At 44.2% G+C, this 13,732-nt stretch overlaps 1 protein-coding gene and 1 long non-coding RNA gene across 3 annotated transcripts in view; one reads left to right on the top strand and one right to left on the bottom strand.

Moving 5' to 3' along the window:
• The first annotated feature begins 6,804 nt into the window (after positions 1-6,804).
• Positions 6,805-9,354, top strand: LOC133388524 (uncharacterized). Its single transcript, XR_009763849.1, has 3 exons — positions 6,805-6,896; positions 8,439-8,508; positions 8,764-9,354. It is a non-coding gene; the product is annotated as an uncharacterized LOC133388524 (long non-coding RNA).
• Positions 9,355-12,354: 3,000 nt separating this feature from the next.
• TIPARP (TCDD inducible poly(ADP-ribose) polymerase) overlaps positions 12,355-13,732 on the bottom strand; it is a 28,733-nt gene continuing 27,355 nt past the window's right edge. For both annotated transcript variants that reach the window (XM_061637125.1, XM_061637124.1), the window contains exon 6: positions 12,355-13,101. In XM_061637125.1, the coding sequence (XP_061493109.1) occupies positions 12,654-13,101 (448 nt within the window). In that variant the 3' untranslated portion in view covers positions 12,355-12,653. The remainder of the gene's footprint in view (positions 13,102-13,732) is intronic.

Raw genomic sequence — 13,732 nt, 5'->3', positions numbered from 1 at the left:
TTTTACTAGTGGCACAGGAGAGCTGAATACCACCCCATGTGTACAAAAACCATGTTTCTGGATGTGCTAGAGATACTGTATGTGTGAATCGAACTGCTACCACTGCAAATTGGTTGAGTGCATATAGACATTTTGTTGTTTGTGGATATTCCAGATTGCACTGGATCCACATGGAAAAGCGCCCCTCAATCCAGCTAACATCTGGAGCACTGCAGTATTCCACAGCTCATCATACAATGGCAGAAAGATACAACTTGGTTCTCTCTGAGAGAGGTTAATGAGTCAACAAACTGTTCCCCCCCAGTTTGGAGCTTGCAAACACTTTCTGCAACCAGATTTTTCCAGTGAAGTAAGAAAGGTTATGAACATCAAAGATTTATGGCCACAGTTGTGCAGGCCCCAATTCACATAATAGCAACTCTACTGCATTATAACCATTCAAGAGGCAACTTCACTTCTTCATTTGGATGTAGGGGTGGATGTTGGTTGCCATATGGTATGCAACTGCTAATTTGATAACAGTTTGCAAGATGCTCTGTACATTCCAGAGTCGTTGGTATGGAAACAACACAAACACTGTCACTATTTTGCAATGCTTTTGTGCTGGGTCCCGCTGATACTTCAACTAAGAAGAAAATTCTAAAAAGATAGAAAAGCCACGGGCAAAGGAGATTGGTAAGTACTGTAAATTAGCTGAGATTTAGAATACTTTAAATCTGTAATTAAAGACTTCTATAGTTCCAGATTGCAACAAAGAATTTTCAATAACGAAGAAGACAATAGCATTGCCTACTAGGGTTGCCAGGTTCCTGGCCTGAGACTGATCCTGTATCTTTAGGAGAAGAGAAAGTCAGCCAAGTGCAGGTGTTCTTGCAACCCTGTAATGGGAAAAACCACAAGGTGGAATTCCCCTTCCCCATGCACAACTTTTAAAGATACAGAAGACCTCTTGGAGGCCAGGCCTGGCAACCAAGAGGTCTTTTGTATCTTTAAAAATTGTGCAGGGTGGAGGGAGAATTCCACTTTGTGGTTTTTCCCATTACAGGGTTGCAAGAACACCTGCACTTGGCTGACTTTCTCTTCTCCTAAAGATACAGGATCAGTCTCAGGCCTTGAACCTGGCAACCCTATTGCCTACAGACCTCTAAGATGAACTATCTTTTACTTCTCTTTTCCCCTTTTCTCTTTCTTTTCCATTCCCAACAAAAGCTGAAGCTAGACAGCATGTGCATTTGATCATTGTTAAATTACTCCAGCCAAATGATTATAGCTTTGCCTTACCTGTACCATCCCTCTCTGCCTAACCCTAACCCTATCTGAGTCTTACTGTTCTTTCTCAAGTCCTTTCCCTGATACTCCCCTTCGTCTCAACTAACTGACCAAAGGCACATCAAAATGGGAAGTTTTGTTTTGCATTACAGGCTTCTTGCAGTTAACAACATCAAAGTATAGTCTAAAGTTCCCTCCCCACTGAGACCCTTCCTCCCCTTATGTCTGATCTACAAGGTGCAGAAAATTCTGCTTTGTAGATTTGCCAGGGAAAGAGGGTGAAAGACAGATCACATCTTTATTGCTAAGCTGGAAGTTTAGCTGCTGCAGGAAAAGATCTTGAGTTTTGCACAACATGTCCCCATATGGTTTGTTTCACCCAGGAGGGCCCTGAAATTGGGGCTTAAGAGGGGAGTGGAAAGTAAGTACCATTTTACGGAGTTCTCAAGCTCAGGAAGACCAAGGGGACACATGATCAAGCTGCACAAAAACTGGTAGGCTATGTGTAGGCCACAAGACCTGAAGAATGCCGTATGGATGAATTCAAGGCATTCTGTAAGTTTTCATGACTGATTCTAACAGGGACAATTATATGCTCACTTTCAGCTCAGGAGAAACCTCAAAGGGACCTGGGCTATTCTACCTGCACATTGGACATTGGCACCTAGGCATTTGAATTACCTTGCCCAACCTTGGTTGGAAAGTTGGGTCGGGTCGGGTCTTGAAGACTGTACTTTTTCTCTGTAAAAGAATTCACTCTTCAGAAACTGTCTTGGCTGATCACTGTACAGCAGTTGCAACGTGTGCATTATCAGGATGTGGTATGCCCCAAATGGCTTATGAGGGAGATATGCTATGTTATAGCAGAGTCTTGTATGGAACTTGTTCTTCTTGCTACTGCTGCTTTGTGCCTCTGTCCATCTCAACAGCCATCCACAGCTTGTCTACATGCCGGATTGTTTGTTTGTTTATTTAATATACTACTTGCATGCCCAAATAGCTTCTAAGTAGCTTAGAAGCAAAAAACAACTGCAAAATCCATGCATAATTAAAATACACAATAAAACAATTCCATCAAAACATGAAAAACACCCAGATTTAAAATATACAATAAAACAAGCCCCTTAAAAAGCATAATAATTAAAACGGTTCAAAGAACAATTAAAATAGTTGGATCAGGAAGTTCATGTTGAGGGGAATGCAAGTCTAAACAGGTGTGCCTTCAAGAGCTGGCAGAATGCCAATACTGATGGGCCCTCTTGTATTTCAGCAGAGAGGGCATTCCACAACACTGGTGCCACCAGTGAAAAAGCCTGCCTCTGTGTTTCCATAAGCCGATAATCATCAGATAAGCCAGCAGCAGCCTCTATATAAGACTGTGTCCAAACTGAAAGTATGAGAGAAGATTCTTGAAACTGTAACTGATGGAATGGCAAAAAAGAACCACTGTACATGGGCTTGCAGTGACAGCAGGGTCTTGCACCTGCAGTGCTATCATTGCCAGCCACCATACAAGGCCCAGAGATTCAATGGATGTGGCTTACAGGGATCAGACATGCGGAATGATATCATGTATTTCTTTTAGTATGTTTTCTTTCTGCCATCATGGAACTCAAGACATTGTACACAGAGTTCCTAGGTGGTCTCCCATCCAGGAACTGACCAGACCCAGAATTGCTTAGTTTCAATAAGGTGACTGCATCCTGTGCCCTCAGACCATGCTCCAGGACATTTGATACCTGGAACAAACACACAGTGCCTTTAGGTGCATTCACACTAACTTGTTTCCCAGGCTTGTTTCCCAGACTTTCCAGGAACGGCTAGCACTGTTTATGCCAGATAGATTGGGGCAGGGTAAGTATGTTTGTTCCTCTTGAAAGAGGAATAATCTTTCCCCATGATCAATGTCTAAATTGACATTGTCAGGAACAAGATATAGGCTGCCTGGGAAAGCTGTAGCTTATCACTCCCTAGCTGCGGGAGCTGATGTAGGCCTGGTAAAGGAGAGTTTTCTCTTTGAAGCACAGCCCCACCCACTGACTATATATTTGCAAGGGATCCAGATCTGCCAGCCAGCCAAAGACAGCTCCATTTCAAGTTACAAGTTGGAACCCTCCCAGGCAGCAAAGGTACAGACAAAATGCTGTTTTGATCTTCAATTCATTCAATCCAATGAATATATGCAAGCTAGACATTTCTTCGTTATAATTATTTAACTGTAGTATTTTTATGCTGCCTTTCTGTGTGCCTCCAAGGCGGTTTTACAACAGATCAAAAACAATAAAAAGTGTCATAAAAACATTAAACCCAACCATCCAGCATTCATTAAAAATATTACAAAGCAGCAACACTAGTAAAAACAATTTAAAAGCCCAACTTAAAGAGACGTGTCTTTTTGACAGCTAAAAGCAGAGGAGGGGGGACCAACAGTAGAAACTCCTCTCATGTCTGCCACCTCTGAGTCTACAAGTGGTGGTATCATCAAAAGGGCCTCTCCTGCAGATCTTATTAATGGGATAGGCAGTTCCATACGTTGAATTAACTTAGCAGAGTCAGCACAGGGCTTGGAAAGTGGCTGTATGTTGATTGCTATATGAGCAGACTTCCCTTTGGGTCTAATCGCACAGAGACTTTTGCTATTTAAAATAAGAAAGCTTAGTTTATTATAGGAAATACTGTATATACTATGAGAGAAAAGAGTTCCTAGTTCTAGTTAACGGTGTTGGAGATGCAGGGGAGCTATGCTCACCAGAGAGGAACAAAGGAAATATGTCTCCTCTCCCAAGGTGGGACAAAGAAGCAATGGAGGAGTCAGGAAGTGAGATCACTAACATTAAGAGTACCAGTCTAGCACCTGAAAGAATGTCAGCACAGCTTAGGTCCAAAAGACAGTCTAGGAAGCATAGAGGTTCCTTTCTCTATATACCCTTCCCTATGCAAACTTCCCAGCATCCCAACACTTCCAGCACTGTTGCATCCCAACACTTCCAGCACCTTAGATAGGCAAGTCCTAAACCAGCCTTTCCTAACTAGTGGGCCACCAGATGTTGTTGGACCACAACTCCCATCAGCCTCAGCGAGCATTGCCAATGGTCAGGAAAGATGGGAATTGTGGTCCAACAACATCTGGTGGCCCACTAGTTGGGAAAGGCTGTCCTAAACCCTTTAGGGCTGTGAAGGTTAAAACACCTTGAATTGAGCTTGGAAAATATCTGGCAACCAAAGAGCTTGGCATTTCCTCTAAAGAGCTCAGGATGCCATACCTGGCGTTCCCCTATTTTATACTTCAAATAACTGTCTGAGGTAGGTTGGATTGAGAGGCAGTGCTTGGTCCAAGGTCACCTGCTAAGCTTCACGGCTGAACAGGGAAGCGAGCCCAGTCAAACCTGCAGTTTTCCCCATCGTGATTTTATAAAAGTTTACCAAAGTGGACAGGCTGTATTCCAGAGTCATGCAAAGATTCTTCTGTACTTTGTTCTGATGGGCTTATTTTACTGCACAAACAGATTCAGAACATTTGCTTATTCAATAAAAAAAGAAAGGAGTTTTTACGGTTCACCTGGTTAAAACGTACCTTAAACTTTTAACAACCTTTGCTACAAGAAATGTTTTCCACACAAAAGTACAGATCCCTCCCCTTATCTCTTCTGCAGAAATCACGTCCTGTGAACATTGAGAAACGGCTTATTCTTACGATGAAAGTTAAGTGTTTCCTTTTCTAGGCGTAAAGTGTGCCCTTTGTGTGCGGGAAATGGAGATAAGAATCACTGTAGATGGTGGTTTACCCATCTATCACACAATCTGTTTTCTGTATGGAGGAAATGGAGGCCTATCATTTGGTTAAAGCACAGGATGGTGCAATGAACTGAAAAGAGATGCAATAAAACTTAAGCCAGGTGTTCTGCACTGAATGCCGCACACATGCACACACACATACACATTTCTAGTACTGTTCTCAGAAAAAGGTAATTGCAAAGCAATTTCTCCAATATTAAGGAACAAGTACAATCTTTTAGATAAAGCATAGGGAGGGGATGCTATAAAGGTAACAGAATGACTTGAAAGAATATGGGCGATAGCAAACATGATAAAATTAATAATGTGTATGCACAGGAGAGGAAGCAAGAATCTGAAAAATGTGTGGGAAATAGGATCTGATCCTGCTTTAGTGAACTAGTGGGCCTCAGATGGGGATGTGCCATACATCTGCATCAACAGATGCATCCATTAAGTCTAGTAGATCCAGATGTTTCTTTGACTATTACATGAGGTACCAGCATAATGCATTCCCAGTACATCCTTTTGCATTGGTTTTGTTAGTTGTTCTTGGTTTTTAAAGCACTCATTTCCTCGGTGGTCTTTCGGTGCCACACCTTGGTAGGCTCCTGTAGTTCCATAGTCCAGATAGAGACTGGAAGCTGTCTGGTCGGTCTCTCCAACTACAGGTTGGATTATGTACATTCCAGTTGGGTCCCCCAAGAACCAAGCTGCATGATCAGCAGAAGCACGTACTCTGCTGTTTGCTAGATTATGCCACTGCAGAATGCATAGGGGAGGGGGAGGTGTTCACAGTTTTGAATACTCCCTTTGAGGAAAGACTCCCTGCATGTAGAACCTCATTTTCTTCCTGGGATATTTTGAAGGGAAAAAAAGTCTTTGGCTCATTGCTTACTGCAGGGGTGGGGAAACTCAGGCCTCTGGGGTGGGTGGGCATATAAGCAGCCCTCCAGATACCTCTATCCAGCCTGTGGAACTCACATCAGGCCATAACCCCTCAGACCAGGCCACACCCCTCCTCAACCCTGGTTTTTTTGGGAGAGGACTGGCTGGAATGTGTCCTTGAAGAATGATAATGTTTAAGCAATTTCTCCATCAGCTCTGTTGGGCCACAACTTGAAATGTACATGGCTCCTCCCAGCCTCTTGGCATGCACACCTGTTAACTCATTTTGGAGAGCTTCAATCCACTCTCCTAAACAACCTTAAAGTTCTGGAGATGAATTGGGGAGGGAGAGTGGAGTCAGTGGATGGGCAAGTGATATTAAAGAAAGAAAGAAAATATCCAGATACTACTGAAAGTACTTCTACTAAACACGAAAGATTGGTGCCAACTTTGGGGGGACATTTTTTTTAACAGAAGTTTAGAATAAATGCAGTTCCTAACTGATACTAAAATGTAGCTGATGCTTTAAGCTTTCCAGGATGAGCAGCCACCACAGGCTCCCTCAGAGAACTCGCAGTCCTCTCTTCCCCTCCGGGCTATCCCTTAAGCCTGGAAGTGCTTTCCTCAAAAGCAGCACAATGCTTAGAGATGTGAAGGCCCGGGGGGGGGGGGGAATGGAAAATTTGAGGAAAAACCAGTTTCCCCCCCCCTTTTTTTTCCTGGGTTTCCCCCCAAACCTTTACAACTCTAGTGGTGTGCTGCTTCTCTACCTTTCTTCAAAAAATGGAAATGGCCTGCCTTCAAGTGTATTCTGACTTATGGCGACCCTATGAATTCTCCTCCACCTTGTGGTTTTTCCCATTACAGGGTTGCAAGAACACCTGCACTTGGCTGACTTTCTCTTTTCCTAAAGATACAGGATCAGTCTCAGGGATTGAACCTGGCAGCCCTAATAGGTTGTCATGGTAAGTGGTATTCAGAGGTGGTTTACCATTGCCTTCCTCTGAGTCTGAGAGGCAGTGACTGGCCCAAGGTCACCCCGTGAGCTTCATGGCTGTGTGGGGATTCGAACCCTGGTCTCCCAGGTCCTAGTCTAACACTCTAACCCAGCCTTTCCCAACCAGTGTACCTCCAGATGTTGTTGGACCACAACTCCCATCAGCCTCAGCCAGCATTGCCAATGGCCAGGAAAGATGGGAGTTGTGGTCCAACAACATCTGGAGGCACACTGGTTGGGAAAGGCTGCTCAAACCACTACGCCACATTGGCTCTCACCTTTCTTCAAAGCCTTTCTCAAAACTCATTTCACACCAAGGTTTTGGCTCAAGGCCCTATGCCCTACTACAGCCAACCTTGCACAATTGCATTTCCTTTTCCACACCTCCCCTTCTCCAATTTTCTGCATCAAACTTTTGATAGTAACCTCCTTGGGGCAGGGATTATGTTCTTCTTGTGCTCTGTAAAGCCCATTACACACTGATGGTGCTATAAATCTGTGGCCCTCCACATGCTGTTGGACTCCAGCTCCAAGCATGACTGACCATTGGTGATGCTGGACGAGGCCTGATGGGAGTTGTAGTCTGTCAACATCTGGAGGACCACAGGTTCCCTATCTCTGCTATGATTAGATGTTCCCAATTATTTCTTTAAAATGACACTGTAAATGGCACAAACCCTTCCCCCCTTCCTTCAAGACTTACAGGCCAAGGTGGAAGGAAACCACTTCTTTCCCGCTTCCTTCCAAAGAGGCACAGAATATCTGGCCACTGGGACACAGTGTTACTGTTATCCATTGATTCTAGCAGAGCAGAGGTGTAGCAGGTGGGTGAAATGTAAGAAGAGGCTGCTGGATGAGGCCAGTGGCCCATCTGGTCCAGCATTGTGTTCTTGCTGAGAAGGCCGCAAGGCGGACCTGAGCACAAAAGCACTCTCCCCTCCTGCAGTTCCCAGCAACTGGTATTCAGAAGCATGCTGCCTCCTATGGTGGAGCAACTGATAGCCTTATCCTCCATGAATTTGTTTAGTCTTTTTAAAAAAGCCATCCAAGTTGGTGGCCATCACTGCCTCTTGTGAGAGTGAATGCCATAGTTAAACTATGCTGTGTGTGAAGAAGTACTTTCTTCTGTCAGTCCAGAATCTTCCACCAATCAGCTTCCTTGGCCGTCCATGAGTTCTAGTTATGAAAAAAACTTTTCTCTGTCCATTTTCACCATGCCATAGAGGGTTATGACTTGCCGGTGGGTTGCCCCACACCCTAAGCCAGCCTGATGCCCTCCAGATGTTTTGGACTACAACTCCCATCAGCCTCACCCAGCATCTGGCAAACACCAGGTTGGCAAAGGCTGCTGCACCAAAAGCATCACCACCTATTTTTCCTTTTACCCACCCCCCCTTTTAAAATAAAGCATAAAAAAGCAAGGATCAGAAACATTGAAAATGAAGGAGAGGAAAGGGAATAGGTGGGGAAGAAAAGGCCGTCTGTATTGAAAGTGTTTCTCATGCTACAGCCCACAGCTAAAAGTCTGGAAGGTTTGAAGACAATTGCGGTGACCACTGAGCTTTCTCAAACTGCTTCAGGTACAGTATCTCAGTCAATCCTTGCAACAAACCTATCAGTAAGGAGGGCATTGGGTTTTTCCCCATTAAACGGAGGAGGCAGTAGCACAAAGGGAATGACCAGCCTGCACTGCAGATATCTTGGCGAGATTATGGGGTGAAGCAAGATAACAGCTGGAGACTTCTCAAAACATCTTAATCTCTCCTTTTGAGATTATCTTTGTGGGAGGCCACTTCCACCCATGCTCAGTTCTAACTATTTACGCTTGCCCGTAGACTTCTCTACTGAAGATTGTGGGTAGAGGTACAGCTGAGAATGCAAGATAGTGGCTTGTCCCAGAAGGCTCCTGTCTCTTGGTCTACGCTCCTGTTGGTGATTGTGCACCCTACTTTACAGAAGATACTCCTTGCTTTGCAGAAGTTCTCTGTTTGAAGGGCTGCTGGGTCCAAGTCCAATTTAAAGGTGAAGAACTCCGAGAAGACAAGGAGCTGGAAGTTGCTTGTTAACTAGTTAGCTCCTGGACAGCAGCCCCAGCAGGCACACAGCCATCTGCTTAGTCTTTCTCCAGTAGAATGAAGCCAGCACAAGGGATTCTTGCTACTGCAGTGGAACCCCACCACCACCCAAACATCTGCTGCAGAGAAGCCCCAGAACGGCATGCAGCTAGAAAAGAGGGAATACACCACCAGGCAAGCAGAAATGCTTGTGCTGACAGAACTATCTCCTTAGAGCTACACTGAATACAACCCATCATTTGTAATGTTTGCATCTACACAAATAAACATAAGCACATTTTGTGTAAATCATGCATCACCAAAAGAAGATACAAAGTAGCCATTCTACCAATCACATGCCTTTCCGCAGAGGGAGAGCCAGCCGTGGCAGCTGATTTTCATGATGAAAGAGTAGCAAATTGAATTTTTGCTGAAGTGTGTGTGTGTATGAGTGAGTGTGAGAGAGAGGGAGGTACTTGTGGGATTGGTCCCAGAATATGGGCACTGTGTACCCTGATGGTGTGGTGGGCAGAGCACTATTTGCTGATCTGCCTCAGGCAGCAATATACCTCAGGCCAGGTCCATCTTTCTGTTAATCCATCTTTCTTTTTTTCTGCATTATTGTGCAACCATCCCTTCCACACCTGCATTGCTGAAATGGGATAGATCTAGGAAGCAGCAAGACTGCAGAAAGTATAGGAGTGCTAATTAATGCTTAGTTGGCAATGCCTTACTCAGCTAGGGGAGGCAGCAGCTTCCACCGTGCCAAGAGCTGCATAAACTCTTTTTCCAGTCACAAAAAGACAAGTTAACATTATAATTACAACTGGCAGAATAATAAAACAGCCCAATGCAAAACACAGAAGGCTACAAAAGGCCTTTGTAATAGTTTTCACTTTGTGAATGTTTAAATCATTAACTTAAAACAAAGCAGTTCCATTCCCAAGATTAAGCCATGTTGAAAATCTCCCTACCCCACCCCCTTTTTCGGAGGATTGGTTACAGATTTGGCAAAGGTTCTAAACCATCACTTTTGTTACCAATTTTCAGTGATGTAGAGGACCCTATTCAATTTGCACTTCTGCTTCATACAGCATCAAGTTTTCTTGTATGCTCTCACCAAGGCATAATGCACTAAAGGTTACCCAACAATGAAACCTCTACATTAGTTCTCAATTAAATAGGACTGGAGTATGTGTAAACCAGCGGTTGCTCCTAGAAAATGGCACAGCACATTTTAAAAACAGTTAATGCAGTTCATGTGTGGTTCCTAGATGAACTTCTTAAGGTACCACTTCTAATTGTTAATCACAGAAGAGAGGCAACAACTTCCCTATAATGCTCCTGGGCGATGAGCCTCAGAGGCTTTATGCAAGCAAGGCAAGGACTTCCTCCTTTCTGGACTCACTTCTTATTATCACCAGCTCACAGACTGCCCACCAATGCTGAGATTGGACTTTCAAAGCCAAGTGTATACTTACACATGCTGGCAATTCAACAGCTTGACAGGCCCTAGTGTATATGTATGAGAAATCAAACACTTCCAAGTGTAAAATGGTTATCATCCATTGATGCAAACTCAAGGTTGCCTTCAGTTCTTAACAAGTAGGACAGAGGAGAGAACCCAGGGCATTATGGGAACTCTAGCTTCTTCATCCTTCCTCTGTGTAGAACAGGAGTGGGGAACTTTTGGCTCCACGGGCCAGATCCTCACCAAGATTGGCCTCATGGGCCAAATTTGACAGGTGGGCAGGGTCACCCACCTGTAACTGACATCTATGTCAGCTACAGGATGCTTTGAACTTCTCCATTTTAGCAGGGCTTCCAATACACACCCCGTCTTGAATCTTCCTGTGAAGATTTCCTGTTTCAGCTGGGCTTGTTATGCAAACCCGGAGGAAAGGGCTGGGATTAGGATCGCCTGCTGAAATGGAGAGGGTTTTATTGCATGGAATCCTGTGAAATGGATCAGGATTTATTTAACCTCCACTCATCAGCTAAGTGGGGATTAAATCCTGCTCCATTTGGCTGTGCACACAGGCATTTGCAGGCGACACAGGATTTAACTCTGCCCTTTCGTCCATCAGATGACATCATCAGCGATGCCAGCTGATGGGAGGATTGGCATGGTTTGGAGAAAATAGTCTTTAGGTCAACTTAGATCCTGTGACAGCTAGAGATGCCCCACCCATGGTGTAGAAGGCATTACACTTCCTCCTCATCTCAAAAAGGATATTATAGAGTTGGAAAAGGTTCAGAAGAGGGCAACCAGAATGATCAAGGGGATGGAGCGACTCCCTTACGAGGAAAGGTTGCAGCATTTGGGGCTTTTTAGTTTAGAGAAAAGGCGGGTCAGAGGAGACATGATAGAAGTGTATAAAATTATGCATGGCATTGAGAAAGTGGATAGAGAAAAGTTCTTCTCCCTCTCTCATAATACTAGAACTCGTGGACATTCAAAGAAGCTGAATGTTGGAAGATTCAGGACAGACAAAAGGAAGTACTTCTTTACTCAGCGCATAGTTAAACTATGGAATTTGCTCCCACAAGATGCAGTAATGGGCACCAGCTTGGATGGCTTTAAAAGAAGATTAGACAAATTCATGGAGGACAGGGCTATCAATGGCTACTAGCCATGATGGCTGTGCTCTGCCACCCTAGTCAGAGGCAGCATGCTTCTGAAAACCAGTTGCTGGAAGCCTCAGGAGGGGAGAGTGTTCTTGCACTCGGGTCCTGCTTGTGGGCTTCCCCCAGGCACCTGGTTGGCCACTGTGAGAACAGGATGCTGGACTAGATGGGCCACTGGCCTGATCCAGCAGGCTCTTCTTATGTTCTTATGTTCCCAGCTCCCTTTAAATACACTATCCAGAGCCAACTCCTCTAGGAGATAGTTTCTCAAATGTTACCAGCAGAGACTTACATGGGGTATGGCTGCTAGTAGGCACAGCTAAATTCAGATTTGATTACCTCTGTACTAGGAAGAGGCAGAGGAGTGCAGTGGCAACACATTTTATGGCAAGTGGCCTAAACACCACATCTGAGCCTGGATCACGAGGAAAGGCTGCTTTGCAGCAACATCTGAACCAAGCACCTCTTTTTTTAAAAAAAGGTACAAATTGTGTCCTTTGGGCTTGCATGGAATGCCAGCTGCCCTGGAAGGAAAAATCCAGCAAGGGCTGCTCCCATGTCTTGAAGAGCAGCTTGATCTGCCAAAATCAGCAGGTGGAACACTTCATGGTAGGGAGCCAAGTGTCTGTAGCTGAAGCTGCTATTTAAGACACAGGAGAAAAGAGTGGCAATCTTAAGAATAGCGCAAAGCTTTACCAGCAAGCCAGACTACAGGCAAACATTTAAGACACAATTATCAAGATCTTTTTTTTAAAACACTGAGTTTACTAACATAAATAGTGTTTATAACAAAAGGCACAGTTTTTTCCCTCAACTATAAACAATGGAAAATAGTTACAGTTTACACAGAATATAGCAAGTGCACAATTGGTCTTTTCAGGAGTTTAAAAATGTTTTTTTTTAAAAAACCCTCACAGCCCCCCCCCCCGAATTTTTATTAAAAGTTCCACAATTTTATTCCTCTCCCCAACAAAAGGGTCCATTCTACAAATATCAGGTTTAAAAAGTTGTTACAACAAATCAACAGGAAATCATTTTGTTTTTCAGATCACAACGGTGTTACTAACTTCTTCATACTGGATAACAAAATAGGGATAGCTCTGGTCATCGTTAAAAATGACAAAGATCTGAGGCTCAAAGTAGTTGTCCACACAGGAATCATACAGGTCACTGGTGATGCTGCTGGGATTCACGGGTGGAGGCCTCCTCATGGTGTGGTTACCCACTGTATATCTGCCTGTCAGTACTTTAGCCAGAAACATATAATGAATCCCTTTGGGTGACCGCTTGGAGAAGTTATGCGAGTAGCTTGCTTTCCGGGCAAAGTAGCTGCCTTGCCCGAACATGGTGGCGTGTTTCCCACAGACCCGAGGGTCAAAATTATGCTTGCAGATCCCATCAACAACATCCTGGGAGGTGCCATGGAACAAGTGTCTTTCGTTCATAATCCTATCAAGTCCTGTCATTTTTTTGGACATGTATTCCTTTTTCCTGGAAGTGAAAAATACAAGCAGGCATATTAACAAAACATCAGCACAAACCTCCATTGCTGGAGCCTTGTATGAATTGTTCTGGAACCAAAAAAATAAAAGAAGCAAAACAAAACCCAGCATCCTTCTTTGGTCTGTGTGTGGGTTTAAATGCCTGAAGGTCATGTTGATGATACCATAGGACCTGATCACAGGGTGTAGCAATACCAGCCCTCCAAGATTCCTAATTCCATCTACCAGATTGCTTCCCTGCTTTTCTTAAGGGAAGCATGAAATACACAGAGAACACACAAGAGACCTACTTTGGGGTCCTCTAGAGTGGATGTCAAGAGTTAAGGACACAAACGGCAGAAATCCAGCATGATGTATTTATTGCTGACCTGAAACGTTTTGGATTGAAGGTTGGAGACAGGAATATCTAAAAGCATCCCCACGTTGAAACAACCAACACTCCACACCTTCTCACACATACGGCTCTCTGGGTGTTTCAGAGGGTGCTCTGGGCTTTTGCCAGTACTTCTAATGAGACATGAGCTTCGATAAATGGGTTTTCAGATGCGGTACATAATGTGGTGCAATTGCTACCCATTTTTAAAGAAATAGATTTGCCAAGGCCTACACCTTGTGTAAGT

The sequence above is a fragment of the Rhineura floridana genome, chromosome 7 (genome assembly GCF_030035675.1).
Source record: "Rhineura floridana isolate rRhiFlo1 chromosome 7, rRhiFlo1.hap2, whole genome shotgun sequence".
Classification (NCBI taxonomy): Eukaryota; Metazoa; Chordata; class Lepidosauria; order Squamata; family Rhineuridae; genus Rhineura; species Rhineura floridana.
This window is presented reverse-complemented; position numbering and strand designations above follow the sequence as displayed.